At 37.1% G+C, this 20,102-nt stretch overlaps 1 protein-coding gene across 1 annotated transcript in view; it reads right to left on the bottom strand.

The window, feature by feature from the left end:
• LOC122808721 (trichohyalin-like) overlaps positions 1-20,102 on the bottom strand; it is a 196,239-nt gene that overhangs the window by 48,755 nt on the left and 127,382 nt on the right. The window contains exon 5 of the mRNA XM_044079714.1: positions 4,693-4,824. Within this exon, the coding sequence (XP_043935649.1) occupies positions 4,693-4,824 (132 nt within the window). The remainder of the gene's footprint in view (positions 1-4,692; positions 4,825-20,102) is intronic.

Genomic DNA, 20,102 nt, shown 5'->3' with positions numbered 1-20,102 from the left:
CTCCTAGGAACGGGCTCCATTGTATCTGGTGACTCCCACTCCCTTTGAGATAAAAGGTCCATCAACTCATCAAAGGGTGGAGAAACCCAAGAGGTGGAGGGTTGAGACCCAAAAGCCTTCAGGAGCACTGATTCATCCAGCAGCAAAAACAAATTAAGCCTAATCGGCTACAACTATGATTAAGGAAAGCCTAACTCGGCTGTAGAGGACAGTGGAAAAAGTAAAGAAACCAATAGGGCCAAACATGAAAACACATGTTCTTGTTTCTTTTCCTTAACTATCTGGCACAAAAAACACAAGAAAGGATAGTCCAACCTGGCTGGAAACTGGTGAAATCTAAACAAAGAGAAATTTAGCAAAAAGGTCCAAAAAAAAGACATCTCCCAAACACGGCCTGAGCTGTAGTAAACGCACGATCTGTTGCAGTGGCAAACTAGATCTGGGGAAGGTAGAGGTGCATTGTGGGATAGGGTTTTTGGCCTCAAGCTCTTAGAGACCTTGAGCTTTGCAAATTGGCCGATTCAGAGCCGAGGATCGGCTCCAAACCCATCAATAAGAATGGAGGTGAGCTTGAACAACTTCACATCTGTACCTTCTTTCCATGAGGGCACAGGGGGACCTCTCCAACAAATGATTTCCTGATTTAGTGCTCAACTTGTACAACCAGAACTAGATTCAGCAGGTCTGAATCTAGCCTGTGCTACAGCAACTAGAAGTGCAACCAAGAATCAGAATACAGTGAAAGAGTATTGCAGTGGATATGATTTAAGTTCAGCAAATACAATTAAAACTGAGCACTGTTACAGTAATCTTCAATTAGAACAGTCCAAACTGTACCTTCCTCCCATGAGGGCAGAGGGGGGCCTCTCCCAAAATATTTTCCTGATTTAGTGCTCAGTCTGCTCAACTAGAACTAGATTCATCAGGTCTAAACTTAGCCTATGCTCCAGCAACTAGAAGTGCAACCAAGAATCAGAACACAGTAAAAACAGTAAAAAAACAGTTGAAATTGTAGCATATCTAGTTTAAATACAGCAAATACAATTAAAACACAGTACAAGTGCAGAGAACAGTTTACATAAAGCGCTTAGTGTTGAGCTTAAACCAGAAAAAAAGACACTTAGAATAGTAGACACAATAAGCATTCAACCTGCAATTACCAGCTCAGAAGGGTGGAGACTACCCTCTCCTCCCACAAGAGTGTAGAGCTACAAACCTTCTTCATGTAAAATAACTGTCCTGAAGCCCAAGCTCTTAAACCAGAACTAAGACACTTTTAGGATAACAGACACAATAAGTCTTCAACCAGCAATTCCCAACTTAGAAAGATACAATTTTGGATGACGGTACAGTGGTGCAGCGGTACTACTGTCGCCTAACAACAAGAGGTTCTCCGGTGTGATTCTTGGCTGGAGTGCCTTCTGTGCAGTCTGCATGTCCTCCCTGCATTCGTGCGGGTTTCATCCGGGTGCTCCGGTTTCCTCCCATGTTACAAAGACATATATCTGGAGCTTTTCTCCCCTGGCCTTCACTGAAAATTGGCTTTGTTCCAAGTCAAACTTTCCCAGTAAACAAATGTTAAATAAATAAATAGAATGTAATCTTCCTCTCCTACAACAAGAGTGTAGACTGCAACCTTCCTTATGTAAGGTAACTATTTTGAAGCCCAAGTGTTTATATCAAAACTAAGAGGCTTAGAATAACAGTTACAATTGAAAAGGCTATTAACAAGCAGTAATAAATGCAACTGAACACTTTTAAGAGCAAGCAGTAAAAAGCAAAATAAAGTCATAAAGCATGAAGAAGCACAGATACAGTAAAATCAGCGGAATTAAGTCTTTTTTTTTTGGTAAGTGGGAAGGGAGGAAGCAGAAGATAATTCAAGTTTAAGAGATTAAGGGGTTGGGCCTTCCCAACTAATTAATAGTAAGGGCGGGCAAACTCAAAAGCCACCAACATTACAAGTACAACAACAGTTGGTCAGGTGGGTGGGAAAAGCTCAAATGCAGATAGACATCAGCAATAGTCAGGTAGAGGCAGGTCAAACAGGCACTCCAGCTAAATGAGGACACCTCCAATTTCTAATTAAAGAGGAACACTGATTCTCAGCTCTTCCCACTAATTAACTTGAAGTTATTCACTGTCTGCAAAGGAATTATTTTCTAACTTTTCTAACTGACCCAAGCGAATAAGAAGTTATGTACCTACCATAACGTTCCATGTTAGTTGTCTTCTCTCGCCTTCTTTCTTGCTTGATGGGTTCGGAGCCGAGGGATCGGCTCCGAACCCATCAAGCAAGAATGAAGGCGAGATTGACAACTTAACATGACCTTTTAAAACTCCAACAGAACAAAAATACTTAAAACAAATGAAATGTAAGAAAATAGAAGTAATCAAACCTTAAATGAAAAACTTCACTTCAAAAATCAAATGCAGAGAGAGATCAGCAATAGTCAGGCAGAAGCAGGTCAAATAGGCAAATGTCAGATCCATTAGTATTCCAAAAAAAGAAGTAAATGCTCTCTCCCTTATGGAGGCTTCTGATGAATAAGCAAGGAGTTGGGCAACAATGTCATTGTCTGAAGGAAGTAGCTAAGATTCTCCCACTGTTTCTAGATCTGTATTATTAAGGGGTAAGTGTCAGTTAACTAGGCTATGCTGCCTGATGCAGGTTTTAATGATTGGCAAGGAACTAGTGAAAAACTGTCACTATTTCTAAATGATACAGCCTTGGAAATAGTTAAGGAATTTAAAGATTTAGGTGTTACTATCAATAATAAGATTGTATTTGATCAGCATGTTACCTCTGCCAAAAGTAAAGCTATGCACTGCCTGGATATTATGCGAAAATGTTTTTCTCTCAGGGACGAATGTCATCTTGTCCAACTTTGGGTGCCTTACATACATTCTTTGACTGAGTACAATAACGCCTTTTGCATTTATATAAAAAAATTGTATTAGATTCCGTCTGTGCAACACCAGTTTACCAAGTTCATTCCATATGTTAGAGTTTTGAATTGCAGTGGGAGATGTAGGAAATTAAATTTGTATTCACTCTATTACAGATATTTTAGAGGGAAAGCAATATTAGTGTTTAAAGCATTCAATGACCATCTTTTATGGTCAATGCTTAACTTAACCATATGCTTGTTATCCTCAAGCATTATTCCTCTAGCAGGGTTAACCATATTACCATTACTATGCCAAATCCATCCATCCATCTTCTATCCCTTTTTCCCATTTTTGCACATGGGGTCGGGGTGTAACAATCATCTAGAGCCAAGGTTTACACCACTGGGTGGCCAGCCCTGCAGTGGTAGTTCACTCGCATACTCACTTTGCCAAATATTTGGAGTAAATTACTATCCACTATTAGACTCCCAACCAGTCTGAATAATTTCAAGAAAGATCTAGATAAATGGTTCAAGAATGAAACTTTTAATCCTAACTGAATTAACTTGGTGTTTTTTGAATGGCCTTTGGCTTACAAAACTGGATAATAACCTAAAAATCTATTAGCATATCTGGAGCTAAGGCCAGTGTCACAGACTGTCTGCTGCCACAAGGTCAAATAGCTTCAGTAACTGCACTGTCAAAATGCTGTGAAACCCATTCAGGGTCACTATGAGGGGAGCACTATGTCCTTCAAGGAGCTGTGTACTTTTTCCAAAAATTCATCCCTGTGTTAGGAACTAGTTGAATTTAGTGAAAACAACAAAATCATGCGGTGTTTTCTCTTTAAAAGCTAACCACCTGGCTCTCTTGTGGAGTTGCTAAAAGCAAACTATTCAGATAAGGGACAACAAACATTCATAGTCTGTGGACACCTGGGGCTATTAAAAGTAAGTACTTCTAAAGATAAATTGGATGAAGGACAAGCCAACTAGGATGTGTCCAGAACTGAAAACTTTACCTTTTACAAAATAAGATAACTTACGAGGAGTAGATTATCATAAACATATATATTCTGCATATCAATCATTCAGAAGCAGTCTCTAATTCAAAAAGGCGGTAAGACCAAACACACAACTACTAGCAACATAAACATTTTGGTATCTTTATTCAAGCAGAAAAGACCCACTACATAAAGGGAATGAAACCCAGAATGAAAAAATTTTACCTGCACTGGTGCTCTTTTAATGTCATTCTCCCCATCACACCTGGCACAGCACACAATATTCACTCAATGGGAGGAGGAGAAGTAGCCTTTTCAGCTGCCAGAATTGAAGGAGGAGGCAGGATTTGCAGATAAATGGGCTCTCGTCAATACATGGCAAGGAACTATAATTTCTGTTCTTAACTGTTAACCTGCTCATGCATTCTAAACATGCAAAACCTGCAAATGTCAGCATTACTAGTGTCTCCAATGCCATTATACAATCTGCAGTCATCAAAACAGGCTCAGCCGAGACTTGTGTAGTTGAGAGTAGCCTGCTGGTCTTCAACACCAGAATTCCCTTTACAAGAAACCTCCACCATCTCAGGAAAGAAAAGCTGTCCATTTGCTATTGCTGATTCACTGCACCTCTCCAGGTAGGTTCCACAGATGCTAGGACTTCTACACAAACATTGGTTACCTGTATTAGAACTGGCTAACACAGCTTTAAAGCATTGTGCTACAGTGCCAAATATTTTTTACAGAAAACAATAGTAAGAACTGTATAAAGTGCTGTATCTTCATCTGCTACTAACCTGTTCTTCTAGTTCTTCGATCCGTTGCTTGTGGAGAATTTCGCTGGCATTCAGCCTATTTGCTTTGTCCTTCCACAACTGTATGAAATGGTCCGACATCTCTTTTGACTGTTCTGCTTCCCAAAGCTGATGCTGAAAAAAAAACATATGGGCAAAAATTATGTTTTTAGGATAAATTCTTATTGCACAAAGCTTACTTACATGCCAAATGTCTTCAGTGGGCAGGACTCAAATTTATAGTACAGTTTATGAGTTTGATGACCCACCTCTGACAGGATGCCCTTCTTATTAGCATGTAGAAATTAGTAGATACACTCTGAATTGAGCTACAAAGGGACCATTCTCAGTTGATCAACAACTATGTATAACATTTCTTCAAATAAAGTTTGACATATTATTTTCAGAAGTTCATGCATGCCCAAAAAGGGATCATGTTGAGATGTCAAGCACCTCACTAGGAAAGTGAACCTATCATATGACATCCCTGTTCACTGTCAGTCAGAATGACCACAACTCCAGCAAATCAGACAAAATAATGAAGCCTCGATAACTGCACATTAAAAGTATATACATATAAACATATATTGCAACATAGCTTGGTGGTCCCACTGGAACAAATCTTGGGTGACATAAAACAGACCTGTAACAGCAGTTTTACAGTTAGTCAGTGTATTAGAAGATAAGACATACCTGCTGGGGGAAACAGAAATATTACATAAGGGAACTGGGATTAGGATGGGAAATGGGAAAGGTCCTTTTATCTAACAACACTTGACAGAAAAGTACTCGACTGCAAGTGTGTATCCACTCCTACTTCACTCCAAGTCAGAAAGAACATGACAGAAGTGGCTGAGTTGTTGTTTGGGAGTTGCTGGGAAGCTATTTTGAAGCTGCTGGCATGAGAATCCAGTGGAGTTTGGAGAATAACCATGGAAGGAGAGATGAACCAAGAGCAAAGCAGTTGGCAATGAGATGGAAATATACCAGGAGCATCTGCAAGTGTAACTGAAAGCTATGGTGACAAAGTCTGATTTATTTTCACCAGAGACTGCTGGCAAAGGCTTTTTTTCCCATAGTGCAGTTGAGATTTGAAAAAAAAAATGTTTTGTTTGCACAGAAAAGGAATGCTGCCACTAGCATGGCTGGGGAAAAAGCACTGTTTTAACAGAGTGAACTGTTGCCTGAACTATTGTTTTATTTTGTTTTTCCTGGCAAAGTTAGCTTCACTTTATGCCTGGACAATACAATCTACTTATTTGCAAGAACGGACAGAGTGTCTGCTGCTTAAAATACCACATCTTGTTGATGCAACAGGCAAATGAAATTTCAGTCTCAATCCCTAAAGTTTTAGTGTTGAATTGTGTTGTTAGTGTTGTGCTGTATTCCCCACCCACAGGTGTACTCGGAGGTCCTGGTAAAACACTGTGATGCAGAAGCTTCGGTGCTGCACAATGACCACAGTAGAACAGCTGCTGCAGAATGACAGCTGCCACTACAAGTGAATGGTACTGATACTCTCAACTGAAGTTTGCTCCTCTGCTCGAGCCACTTACCATCAGGAGGACCATGACGCCTACCAGGCAACATTTGATAGAATAGCCAATGGGGGGCAGGGGATATTGTGACTATTTCAGCTACGTTCCAATATTGGCAGCTTAACTCCCAGGGAAGCACCTCCATGCTTACAATGGCATACTTTGTTTGAACAGTAGTGATTTTGATAAATAAATAGTCTGCTAGCAAGGGAGGAATAGCCTCTGAAACTCTAGAACTTGTGTTTCATGACCATATATTCATTAGGAATAAAACTATAACAGCACAACAGTCTGGACTAAAGCATGCTGCAAAATTATGGTTGAACCCAGAGGGTCTTAATGATAAAGACACTGTGATGGAAATACTTGTTATATACAGGTTCAAGACAACTTTGCTGGCAATTATTAAGAGGTGGGTGTGTCAAGCAGACCAACAAGATGCCAAAATCTTTGTCATCTTAGTGAAAAGATAACATTATAAAAAAGAATGACCTACCAAAGCAACAGATAAAACTGCCATTAAATTACGGGGACCAAATCTTCTACTTTATGCTTACAATGAGAAAGTGCAGCTGGTGAATACTATAGTGGGGAAAGTAAGTCAAAAACTCTCATACAATCGTTTAGCGAGTTGGGAAGGAGTATGAAAGCCAAGGAGTGCAATCCAGTTATAATCACACTGCTTGAGATCAACTTTGTACACTAACAAAATGGGAAAAGTCTAATAAAAGTGGATGGACAAGAGTTAAAGGGACTGTAAGCATGATTAAGCTAGTGAAAAAGTACTACATTGTAGAAAGAAAACCTACTCACAAAAGTCTGTTGTGGTCATTTGTAGTAAGTGAGAAAGCTCTCTCCAAATTGGCCTCTGTGTTATCCATTTTCATTCTTCCTCAATGGATGGGGAATGGGTTATGGATCCGATCCTCGGACTTGACTCGGCTCGGCAGCATTCTACCTGAGCTCTTTGATCTACCCATAATATCACAGTCTGTCCCCAATACCTTAGATCGAGTTTGCTGCCATAAAGATGTCGGTATATAATAGAAAAGGAAAAGAGAAAATGAGAACAGGGCTCAAACCCAGACTTACATGTTCCAAAACATCCATCAGGTCACTTCAGAAGATGACAGGAAGGGGGAAGGAGGGAGGAGAGTTAAGAAAGAATGAAAATGGATAACACAGTTGTCTAGTTATGGCAAGTACATAACTTTAAATATCTGATATTGTCCTTACGGGACACAGTTCCCAGTTATGTAAATCTTAGTTGGCCTTCATGGAAGCATATTCCAAAGAACTGCTAAAGCAAAGGCAGCTCTGCTTCTGGAAATTAAGTCCAATTTGTAATAAGTGATAAAGGTATGAGCATTAGACCACGTGGCTTCTGCACAAATATAATCAATGGAAGTTCTAGACCAGAAGGTAGATGAATCTAGCTGAATGGGCCTTAGGTGGTTTTGGTAGAGAGAGAGGCCTTGCTGAGAATAAATCCAGGAAATGCAATTAGTTATCCATTTGTTCAATATAACTTTAGAAACTGGAGAACCCAGACAACTCAGAGAAAAGGAGACAAACAGCTGGTCTGTTTTTCTGAATTTTGTTCTGTGTAAGAAGAAACGTAACTGTCTATGCGAATCCAAAAGATGCATCATGTATTCTTCTTTGTTTGAATATTTTGAAAAGAAGACTGGTAAGTGAATGGCTTGATTTATATTTAATTCAGAAGCCACTTTTGGCAGGAAAGAAGGAATAGTTTGTGTGTTAACCTTGTCTTTATGAAAAACAGTGTATGGGGCCTTTTGATGAAAGGGCCTGGAGTTCACAAATCCTTTTAGCAGAAGTAATAGCAACTAAAAAAGCTGTTCTCCAAGACAGGAATTTTAAATCAGTTTTTGCTGAAGGTTCAAAGGGCTGTTGAGTTAAGTCTTGCATTACTACTATTAAATACCAGGGAAGTGACAGATGTTTCACTGGAGATCTGAGCAGAAATGAACCCTCTAGAAAGGCCTTACATAATTTGGAAGCAGCCAAGCAAGAAGAATTGTGTCCTGAATGAAAATTTGATACGGCTGCCAACTCTAATTTTACTGTAAAAGAACTAGCACCTTCTTTAAAAAGAGAAGCTAAAAACTCCAATACAGAAGAAATATGGTCAGTAAAGGGATAAATGTCATTTTTCAAGGCCTCAGTTGAAAATCTTTTCCACTTACTCTTGTAAATCGTCTTAGTGGAATCTTTTTGTGATGACAAAAGAATATTTTGAACCGGGGAAGAAAGCCTGGTTAGTCTAGCTATCAACGGAATTGGAGAAACCATGTGATTAATTTGAGGGGTTAAATACTGGGATGTTTTATCCCTGAGGGATGTGACAAGACATCTGGACTGGGTCCAGTATCCAAGAAGGATAAAGAGGACGAGACCAAAGGAAGGGGAGCCAGACTTGGCGAGGCCGGAAGGTGATAATAAAAATAGCCGAGCTCTTCAACCTGCTGGCTTTCTGTAAGAATTTTGGAATCAGGAGTACTACGGGATAAGTGTAAAGGAGACCTGAAGACCAAACATGTACTAGAGCATCTCTCAGTGACTCCCTGGGGGGGAGGGAGCAGGGTAAAGCACCTGCTGCATTTGTTGTTGTGGGGAGAGAGGCAAAGAGGCCCTAATGAGAGAAAATTTTCTCCACCAATGATTGATTGAAAGATCACTCGTGAGGCATCAGAATGGACCTGCTGTGTTTGTCCGCTAGTACATTGGATTTCCCTGGAGTGTGCATTGCCAATAGAAAGCAGTTGGAGGAGATTACCCATTGTCACACTCTCGTAGCTTCTCGACACCACCTTGTTTGTTGACATACCAGACCACAGACATGTCAGTTTGAATCTAAATGATACGTACAGGGAGAACATCTTGAAAAGCCTGCAATGCCAGGAGAACCACTCTCATCTTTAGGAGACTGATATGTGAATTGATCTCTTGGGGAGACCACATGCCTTGGATCATCTTTCCCAAAAAATGCCCCCCACCCCAGTTGGGAGGCGTCCATGTTTACTGTGACTACAGGGGGAGACATAATAAAGGGGCAACTTGAGGGTCTCTTTCAAAAAGATCCGCCATTGATGATGGTCTCTGCATACCTGAGCGAGTCTGATCGGATACGAAACAGGCCATTGAAGAACAGAAAAATGAACAGCTAGAGCCCATTGCAGAACAAGCATACAGTAATGTGCTAAGGGGACTAATACTATGGATGCTGCCATGAACCCCAGAGCCTGCACAACTAGCCTGGCTGGAAGAGCAGGATGAGAAATTGCTTGCTGAACCTGAATCTTCAGTGTGGTCACACAATGTGGGGGTAGAGAAGCAGTCTGACATACAGTATTCAGATAAGCACCAGTGAACTCCAAATTCTGAATGGATAGTAGCTTTGATTTGGGCATGCTGTAATGCCTAAAGATTGGCAAATTTGGAGCATATAGTCCATGGTCTGTTCTAAGATTGGTTGGAAAGGTGAGGAGTTAACCATATAAGTACAGTAATGCCCGGAATCGTTGCAGTCTCAAGTGAGCTTCACAAACAGCAGCCAAGTAGCACAAACAGTCAAAATCAGCAAACATATATCCACAGGCTCCCAGATGAATAAACAAATGGTTTAATGCAACAAGAACAAAATAAAAGCTTCAGTAAGCGCTTTCGCCTTCTAATTCCTTTACAAAGACTTCCTCAGACTGACGTAAACAGCAAAATTCATGTTTAAATGTCTTAAAAAACATCACCTGACATAACATCACATGACCTTACTAAAAACACGTTCCTAGTGCTTTAACCCTTTCCTTTCAGATAACTGATAAATTCTTCTCTATTGTTTAGTCCTGGTGGAAAGCAGGCATTTAGCCTTATTTGCCACCAGTATTCTAACCACCCTAGCTCTTCTTCAATATTAATAATATTTGCTTCAATGGATACCGTATCAAGTACTATAAATTTAAAGTCTACCTTAGATTTGTTTGTTTTATAGTGTTTACATAATGCATTCCTCTCATCACCGGACTAAATAGCATATTTATGCTCATATATCCTTCTATTTAATTCTCAAGTGATCCTTCTAACATAATAGGATTTGCAATGACTACAGAAACATAAGTAAACAACATTTTTAGACTTACAACTAAATTGTCATGGAATTTTAACTTTTATACCCCTATTTCTATTTCATTTCCTTCCGTAAAAATGTAAGTGCACATATTACAGTTATAACATTTAATCATCCCACATTTTCTATTACTTCTTTCATTTGGCTTATTCAGTTTTCCCTGAAATAATTTTTAAAGTTTTTTCCTTTTCTTTGTACAAATAGAGGATTATCACTTAATTTTCTAAACACATCATTATTCATTCTTAGTAGTCCCCATTTTTTTCTTATCACACTTTTATAGCTAATGAATCTATGCTGTTTTGAATTGCCATAGAAGTTTTTCTTTTATAAGGGACTTTTTTTCTTTTCTATCTGGTATTTTCCCCTTACCTCTATTCTTTCTTCTAATAATTTATTTACTTCATATTCTGGGTATCCTCGTTTTCTAGCTCTATTACAAAGGAACTAGCTTCTTCTAAAAACTCATAGTCACTGTTTGTAAGTCCACTTATTCTAGACAGTTGTCCTTTTATTACATTTAGCTTAGTGTTTTTAGGATGCATACTAGAGAAGTGCAGATACATATTGTTCTGCATCTCCTTTTTATAAATTCTAGATACTAATTTATTCTTTTTATACAAAAACAAATCCAAAAAAGTGATTTCTTTATCACTAATATGATGAGTAAATTTTAAGTATGTACACACATTGTTTATATATACCAAGAATTCTTCTAGTCTCTCATACGTACCTCTCCATATTAATAGTACATCATCAATAAATCTAAAAAAAACATTTTTATGCTATTTTTATATTTGCTTTGTAACACATGAATGGTTTCCCATCCATGCATAAATAAATCCGCATAACTGGGGGCCAAAGCTGCCGTCATAGCTACATGAGATGTAGTTATAGTTTAATACAATATCTATAATTTCCATTAATAATACAACCATGTTTGCTGAATACATTTAAGAATGCAATAATTCCATCCTTACAGTTTCCATTCCTTCATCATTCGGTATCATAGTGTATATGTACAAGGATTTAATATCAAGTGTTACAAGCAAATCATTTTCATTTACTGCTATTTTCTCAATTTTTTTCTAGCAAATTGAAACTGTCTCTAATATACGTAGAGGTATGTGGGATAATTTTTTGCAAGAACTTATGTACAAATACAGGCATACCATCTGTTTTACTGTTCTTACTGGTCACTGTTGGCCTAAGTGGGGGGTACTTCCAGGTCCATATGAACTTTGGGTATTCCATACATTTTACTTATTTTAGGGTTGGCATTTGCTAGACTCTTCCTTATTTTTTCATCTATTCTACCAACATTATACCATTCTTTTATACACAAGTCAATAAATATATACCCTCTTTTCACATATTGTATGGTTATCTTTTTGTAATACTTATCATCTGTTAACAGCAATTTCATCTTAGCATTGTATACATTTCTGTCTAATACGAGTGATCCTCCTTTGTCAGCTTTAAAAACTAAAATGTCATTGTTGTTCATTATATTATTAAACACTACTTTTTTCATGTCTAGTTAAATTATAAAATTTAAATTCAGCTTTTCTATCTAAAATTTCAATAATTTGCATTTCAGAAATATTTAAGAACATTTCTAAATCTTTATGCAAGGGTTGATTAAAACTACTATGTCTATAACAGACAGCATTACTTTCAGCATTGTCATTTCTATTAAACAATATATCAAAATTTAAAAGTCTCACATAGTCTCTGAGATCATTGATTGTTCGTAATTTGTCAGCTCTTTGGGCTGGTGCAAAATTCCAGCCTCTACTCAGCACCTTACATTCTTCATTATTTAGTGTATAACTAAACAAATTAATAATAATAAAATTTTCAGTACCTATGTTCTCCGGTATGCATTCCTTTGGTTCCAGTTCTTCCATTTCGGCCCTTTCTTCACAAAGTTGTTTTTTGTTGGCTTCTTATAATTATTGGTATTTGTATTTCCATTTACATTACTTGCAATCACTTGGGCCCATGATCTGTTTTCACCATTCATCTTTTGGTAAATTTCCACAACTTGATTTTTCTTAGAATAAGTCAGTTGTTTAGATGAAGTAGTAAAACCATAACAGGCACCCAAAGAGGCAGGAGGTAATAATAAAACACAAGCCTGTAGGTGTAAGCAGCAGCAGGTTTAATTGCATAAACGCCACACAATACAAAGCATTTTCGTCCACAAGACTTCTTCTGATGTAAAATGAATGAATGAAGGCCGAGCCTGCTTACATACCCCTCCCAATTTAATTAATAGTTAAAACAATTGTTTAATTGACACCAATTAAATCTTATAATTTAAATGTTCGTGACAACCTACCAGCTTGCCACAAATACAGATGAAAATAAATAAAAGCATGCACATTTTTTAAAAAGAACTTTAAAATAAATATATGAATACTAAAACCATCACAATGTATTGGACAGATAAATAAACTTGAATCAAAAACCAGCAAAAAGAACTTGGAAAACAATATACATACTTATTTTATAGTTTTGCAGCTCTCATTTTTAAAATAGGGGCAATGGGTATGTATTCATTCAGCCCTGGGAATCTACTGGCTTCCAATAACAACTGCCAAAATATTTCTCTCACCTCTATCCTATTTTCCCACGCCCCCCCCCCCACATTACATGGAACCTTCTCTACAACAAAGAAGCCCATTTTGCTTGGGGACATGTCAGTGTATGTTTAAACAAGGCATTTTTAATATCTTCAACTCTAATAGCATATAAATGCTCATAAATCCTCCTTCTGAGTTTACGAGCAGTTTTTCCAATGTAAAATACACCACAGGTTTTGCATAGGGCTAAATAAATCAAGTCTCTTGACAGGATGTGTACAGAATCCTGTCTAAGTATATATGGGCATTGGGCACATGCCCCACATTTGTAGGTTCCCAATTTCTTACATGAAACAATAGAACCATTATGCACCAGCAAATCCTTGAGGTTCCTGCCTTTTTTGTATGTGAATCCTAGGGTGTTGGTAAACAAAACGTCCAACTCTGAATAATACCTAAACATGCTCCAATGTTGAGTAATAATGTTTTTAACCCTAGAGGTATTCTGATTATAAAACATCACATAATTACCCCCAGGGTTTCTGGATTTCATCGCTGGTAATGTCACCCCTGGTTGCTGTGTGGTACTCTGCACATTTATTGGTACTATCACACTTGTATCTCCTGTTCCCAAAATAGGGGCAAACCTATCCTTTCTCCCATTCTTTACTTCCTCCAATACCTCATCAATTAAATAGTTAGGATACTTCCTAGATATAAACATTTCTTTGACTCTCTGACTTTCATCTTCGAAGACCGAGTCCAAAGAGGTCATCCTACAACTATGGACAAATTGTCCCTTGATAATACTTCTCTTCTGTTTAAACGGATGGGAACTAGTGAAATATAAGTATGAATTAGAAAAGGTTTCCTTTCTATATACATTAGATGTAAACTGCTGCCCTAGGACGTCTTTTTAATAGTGACGTCCAGAAAATTCATATAGTCATGTGTAATATGGGAAGTAAATTTCAAAAAATTAGTGGTATGGTTTAGATAGTCTATAAATTCTGTTAACTTTTCCATACTACCTTTCCAAAAAATGCAAATATTATCCAGGTAACATTTGTAATATACCCAATATTGTGCATATTCAGACTGGAACACAAACTTCTCTTCCCAAACCATGAGCACAATGTTGGCATAAGTAGGGGCACAACTTGCTCCCATGGCCACTCCCTGGATCTGTTTATTTTTTTGAAATTTACTTCCCATATTACACATGACTATATGAATTTTCTGGATGTCACTATTAAAAAAGACGTCCTATGGCAGCAGTTTACATCTAATGTATATAGAAAGGAAACCTTTTCTAATTCATACTTATATTTCACTAGTTCCCATCCGATTAAACAGAAGAGAAGTATTATCAAGGGACAAATTTGTCTGTAGTTGTAGGATGACCTCTTTGGACTCGGACTTCGAAGATGAAAGTCAGAGAGTCAAAGAAATGTTTATATCTAGGAAGTAACCTAACTATTTAATTGATGAGGTATTGGAGGAGGTAAAGAATGGGAGAAAGGATAGGTTTGCCCCTATTTTGGGAACAGGAGATACAAGTGTGATAGTACCAATAAATGTGCAGGGTACCACACAACAACCAGGGGTGACATTACCAGGGATGAAATCCAGAAACCCTGGGGGTAATTATGTGATGTTTTATAATCAGAATACCTCTAGGGTTAAAAACATTATTACTCAACATTGGAGCAGGTTTAGGTGTTATTCAGAGTTGGACGTTTTGTTTACCAACACCCTAGGATTCACATACAAAAAAGGCAGGAACCTCAAGGATTTGCTGGAGCATAATGGTTCTATTGTTTCATGTAAGAAATTGGGAGGCTACAAATGTGGGGCATGTGCCCACTGCCCATATATACTTAGACAGGATTCTGTACACATCCTGTCAAGAGACTATCAGATTCAGAGTAGTAGTTTTTCCAATTGTAATAGTGAAGGCTTGATTTATTTAGCCCTATGCAAAACCTGTGGTGCATTTTACATTGGAAAAACTGCTCGTAAACTCAGGAGGAGGATTTATGAGCATTTATATGCTATTAGAGTTGAAGACATTAAAAATGCCTTGATTAAACATACACTGGCATGTTCCCAAGCAAAATGGGGCTTCTTTGTTGTAGAGAAGGCTCCATGTGATGTGAGGGGGGGGAGCCGTGGGAAAACAGGACAGTGGTGAGAGAAATATTTAGGCAGTTGTTATTGGAAGCCAATAGATTCCCAGGGCTGAATGAATACATATCCATTGCCCCTATTTTAAAAATGAGAGCTGCAAAACTATAAAATAAGTACATATATTGTTTTGCCAAGTTCTTTTTGTTGGTTTTTGATTCAAGTTTATTTATCTGCCCAACACATTGTGACGGTTTTAGTATTCATATATTTATTTTAAAGTTCTTTTTAAAAAATGTGCATGCTTTTATTTATTTTCATCTGTATTTGTGGAATGTGTGTAAATGAGAGGGAGGGTAGAGGAATGGTGAGGATGCAGGGAGTAGAGTTGGTAAAGGTAGACGAGTTTAAGTACTTGGGATCAACAGTTCAGAGTAATGGTGAATGTGGAAGAGAGGTGAAGAAGAGAGTACAGGCAGGGTGGAATGGGTGGAGAAGAGTGTCAGGAGTGATTTGTGACAGACGGGTATCCGTAAGAGTGAAAGGGAAGGTCTACAAGAGTGTAGTGAGACCAGCTATGTTATATGGGTTGGAGACAGTGACATTGACAAAAAGGCAGGAGTCAGAGCTGGATGTGGCAGAGTTAAAGATGTTAAGATTTGCAATCGGTGTGACTAGGATGGATAGGATTAGGAATCGGTATATTAGAGGGTCAGCTCATGTTGGACAGTTTGGAGACAAAGCAAGAGAGACGAGATTGCGTTGGTTTGGACATGTGCTGAGGAGGGATGATGGGTATATTGGGAAAAAGATGCTAAGGATGGAGCTGCCAGGTAAGAGGAATAGAGGAAGGCCTAAGATAAGGTTTATGGACGTGGTGAGAGAGGACATGCAGGTGGTTGGTGTGACAGAGCAAGATGCAGAGGATAGGAAGAAATGGAAAGAGATGATCCGCTGTGGCGACCCCTAACGGGAAAAGCCGAAAGAGAATGATGATTTGTGGAAAGTTGGTAGGTTGTCATGAACATTTTAGTTATAGGATTTAATTGGTGTCAATTAAACAATTGTTTTAACTATTAATTAAATTAGGAGGGTTATATAAGTAGGCTCAGCCTTCACTCATTCATTTTACATCTGAAGAAGTCTGGTGGACGAAAATGCTTTGTATTGTGTGGCGTTTATGCGATTAAACCTGCTGCTGCTTACATCTACAGGCTTGTGTTTTATTATTACCTCCTGCCTCTTTGGGTGCCTGTTGTGGTTTTACTGGTTCTTGGTTCTGTGGCACCCTTTCCTTAGAGTTTTTGGATCAGTTGTTTAGATATGCTCGCCACCACTTTCTCCTGTCCTCCGTTTTCATTAATAATTACTGTATTTCCTCCTTGTGAACTCGACTGTGTTTGTGACCCACTCATATTTGTAGTTCCAGCATTATTTTCATTTTCTCCTGGTTTATTAGTGTTTTTAGTTTGCAGTCGTTCAGAGCATCTCACCATGCTTGACTCTTCAGCCCCAACACTGGTGTCTTGCGTCATTTCCTCTGGCCGCACATTTCCTTTCCTATTCAACAAGATCCCTCTCATACTTTTTTATTTTTCTGCTACTAAGTGTTTTGTTCAATTTATCCAGACGTTCATGGATAAAGTGCATTTTGTTGTTAAAGTCCACATCAGAGGTATTTTCTTTTAACATACAGAAAATTGCCTGAACATTTTCAGTTAGTTCTTTCATCTTAGTGCTATTATAACTATGTAGCAATTCCAATATATTGAATACCCGCTGTCTGTTTTATTTGTAACCATTTACCTACCAACTTTTTTGGTAGATTTTCACCTGCTGGTAATTTTAAAATTCTGAGTCCCTTCGGGATTCTCTGAACCTTTAAATTGTTTTCAAAGTAAATATTGTCTAACTGCAGGTGCTTTAACTGTATTAAGTTTTTCTCTAACTATGAAAACATCTCATTATGATTCATACAGCGTTCATTATATCCTTCTTGTTCATTCATATTTTTGTTGTTAAAAGGATTATCACGAAATGCAAAACAGTTCTTTAACACTTCATCACTTGACAATAAGCTGGTACTTAACTTATTGGAAGTTCTTTCATTGCTGGTTATAAATGAGCCTATTGGTCTGTCATTCAGTACACATCCTGTTGTTACTGCAGTAAAATTAGAGCCAAAGTCATCCATAGTGAACCAGCTGCAACAACTAGATAAATCTTCACAAACAGCAGCCAAGTAGCACAAACAGTCAAAATTAGCAAAAATATATCCACAGGCTCCCAGATGAATAAACAAATGGTTTAATGCAACACGAACAAAATAAAAGCTTCAGTAAGCGCTTTCGTCTTCTAACTCCTTTAACAACAAAATTCACTTTATCCATGAAAATCTGGATAAATTGAACAAAACACTTAGTAGCAGAAAAATAAAAAAGTATGAGAGGGATTGTGATGAACAGGAAAGGAAATGTGCGGCCAGAGGAAATGACGCAAGACACCAATGTTGGGGCTGAAGAGTCAAGCATGGTGAGATGCTCTGAACGACTGTAAACTAGAAACTCTAATAAACCAGGAGAAAATGAAAATAATGCTGGAACTACAGATATGAGTGGGACGCAAACACAGTCGAGTTGACAAGGAGGAAATACAGTAATTATTAATGAAAACGGAGGACAGGAGAAAGCGGTGGCGAGCACATCTAAACAACTGACTTATTCTAAGAAAAATCAAGTTGTGGAAGTTTACCAAAGGGTGAATGGTGAAAACAGATCATGGGCCCAAGTGACTACAAGTAATGTAAATGGAAATACAAATGCCAATAATTATAAGAAGCCAACAAAAAACAACTTTGTGAAGAAAGGGCCGAAATGGAAGAACTGGAACCAAAGGAATGCATACCGGAGAACATAGGTACTGAAAACTTTATTATTATTAATTTGTCCAGCTATACATTAAATAATGAAGAATGTAAGGTGCTGAGTAGAGGCTGGAATTTTGCACCAGCCCAAAGAGCTGACAAATTACGAACTATTAATGATCTCAGACACTATGTGAGACTTTTAAATTTTGATATATTGTTTAATAGAAATGACAATGCTGAAAGTAATGCTGTCTGTTTTAGACCTAGTAGTTTTAATCCACCCTTGCATAAAGATTTAGAAATGTTTTTAAATATTTGTGAAATGCAAATTATTGAAAATTTTGATAGAAAAGCTGCATTTAAATTTTATAATTTAACTAGACATGAAAAAGTAGTGTTTGATAATATGATGAACAACGACATTTTATTTTTTAAAGCTGACAAAGGAGGATCACTTGTTGTATTAAACAGAAATGTATATGAAGCTAAGATAAAATTTCTGTTAACAGATAAGTATTACAAAAAGATAAACCATACAAGATGTGAAAAGAGGGTATAGATGTATTGACTCATGTATAGAAGAATGGTATAATGTTCGTAGAATAGATGAAAAAATTAGGAAGTGACTATAAAATACCAACCGTAAAATAATTAAAATGTATGGAATACCCAAAGTTCAAATGGACCTGGAATAACCCCCACTTAGGCCAATAGTGACTAGTAAGAACAGTAAAACAGAAGATATGTCAGTATTTGTACATAAGTTCTTACAAAAAATTATCCCACATACCTCAATGTACATTAGAGACAGTTTCAATTTGCTAGAAAAAATTTGAGAAAATAGCAGTAAATGAAAATGATTTGCTTGTAACACTTGATATTAAATCCTTGTACACAATGATACCGAATGATGAAGGAATGGAAACTGTAAGGATGGAATTCTCAAATGTATTCGGCAAACATGGCTAGATTATTAATGGAAATGATAGATATTGTATTAAACTATAACTACATCTCATTCTATGATGAGATTTATGTACAAGTTAATGGTGTAGCTATATGGGCAGCTTTGGCCCCCAGTTATGCAGATTTATTTATGCATGGATGGGAAACCATTCCTGTGTTACAAAGCAATTATAAAAATAGCGTAAAAATGTATTTTAGATTTATTGATGATGTACTATTAATATGGAGAGGTACATATGGGGAACTAGAAGAATTCTTGGTATATATAAACAATGTGTGTACATACTTAAAATTTACTTATCATATTAGTGATAAAGAAATCACTTTTTTGGATTTGTTTTTGTTTAAAAAGAATAAATTAGTATCTAGAATTTATAAAAAGGAGATGCAGAACAATATGTATCTGCCCTTCTCTAGTACACATCCTAAAAACACTAAGCTAAATATAATAAAAGGACAACTGTCTAGAATAAGTGGGATTACAAACAGTAACTATGAGTTTTTAGAAGAAGCTAGTCCCTTTTGTAATAGAGCTAGAAAACGAGGATACCCAGAATATGAAGTAAATAAATTATTAGAAGAAAGAATAGAGATGAGGGGAAAATACCGGATAGAAAAGAAAAAAATCCCTTATAAAAGAAAAACTTTTATGGCCATTCAAAACAGTGTAGATTCATTAGCTATAAAAATGTGATAAGAAAAAATGGGGACTACTACGAATAAATAATGATGTGTTTAGAAAAGTAGGTGATAATCCTCTATTTGTACAAAAAAAGGAAAAAAACTTAAAAATTATTTTCAGGGAAAACTGAATAAGCCAAATGAAAGAAGTAATAGAAAATGTGGGATGATTAAATGTTATAATTGTAATATGTGCACTTATATTTTTACGGAAGGAAATGAAATAGAAATAGGGGGTATAAAAGTAAAAATTGTAGGACAATTTAGTTGTAAGTCTAAAAATGTTGTTTACTTATGTTTCTGTAGTCAATGCAAATCCTATTATGTTAGAAGGATCACTTGAGAATTAAATAGAAGGATATATGAGCATAAATATGCTATTCAGTCCGGTGATGAGAGGAATGCATTATGTAAACACTATAAAACAAACAAATGTAAGGTAGACTTTAAATTTATGGTACTTGATATGGTATCCATTGAAGCAAATATTATTAATACTG

This window comes from Protopterus annectens, chromosome 8.part0 (genome assembly GCF_019279795.1).
Source record: "Protopterus annectens isolate FY-2018-M chromosome 8.part0, PAN1.0, whole genome shotgun sequence".
NCBI classification, from domain to species: domain Eukaryota; kingdom Metazoa; phylum Chordata; order Ceratodontiformes; family Protopteridae; genus Protopterus; species Protopterus annectens.
Note: the sequence above shows the minus strand (reverse complement) of the source record. Positions and strands in the feature narration are given on the sequence as shown.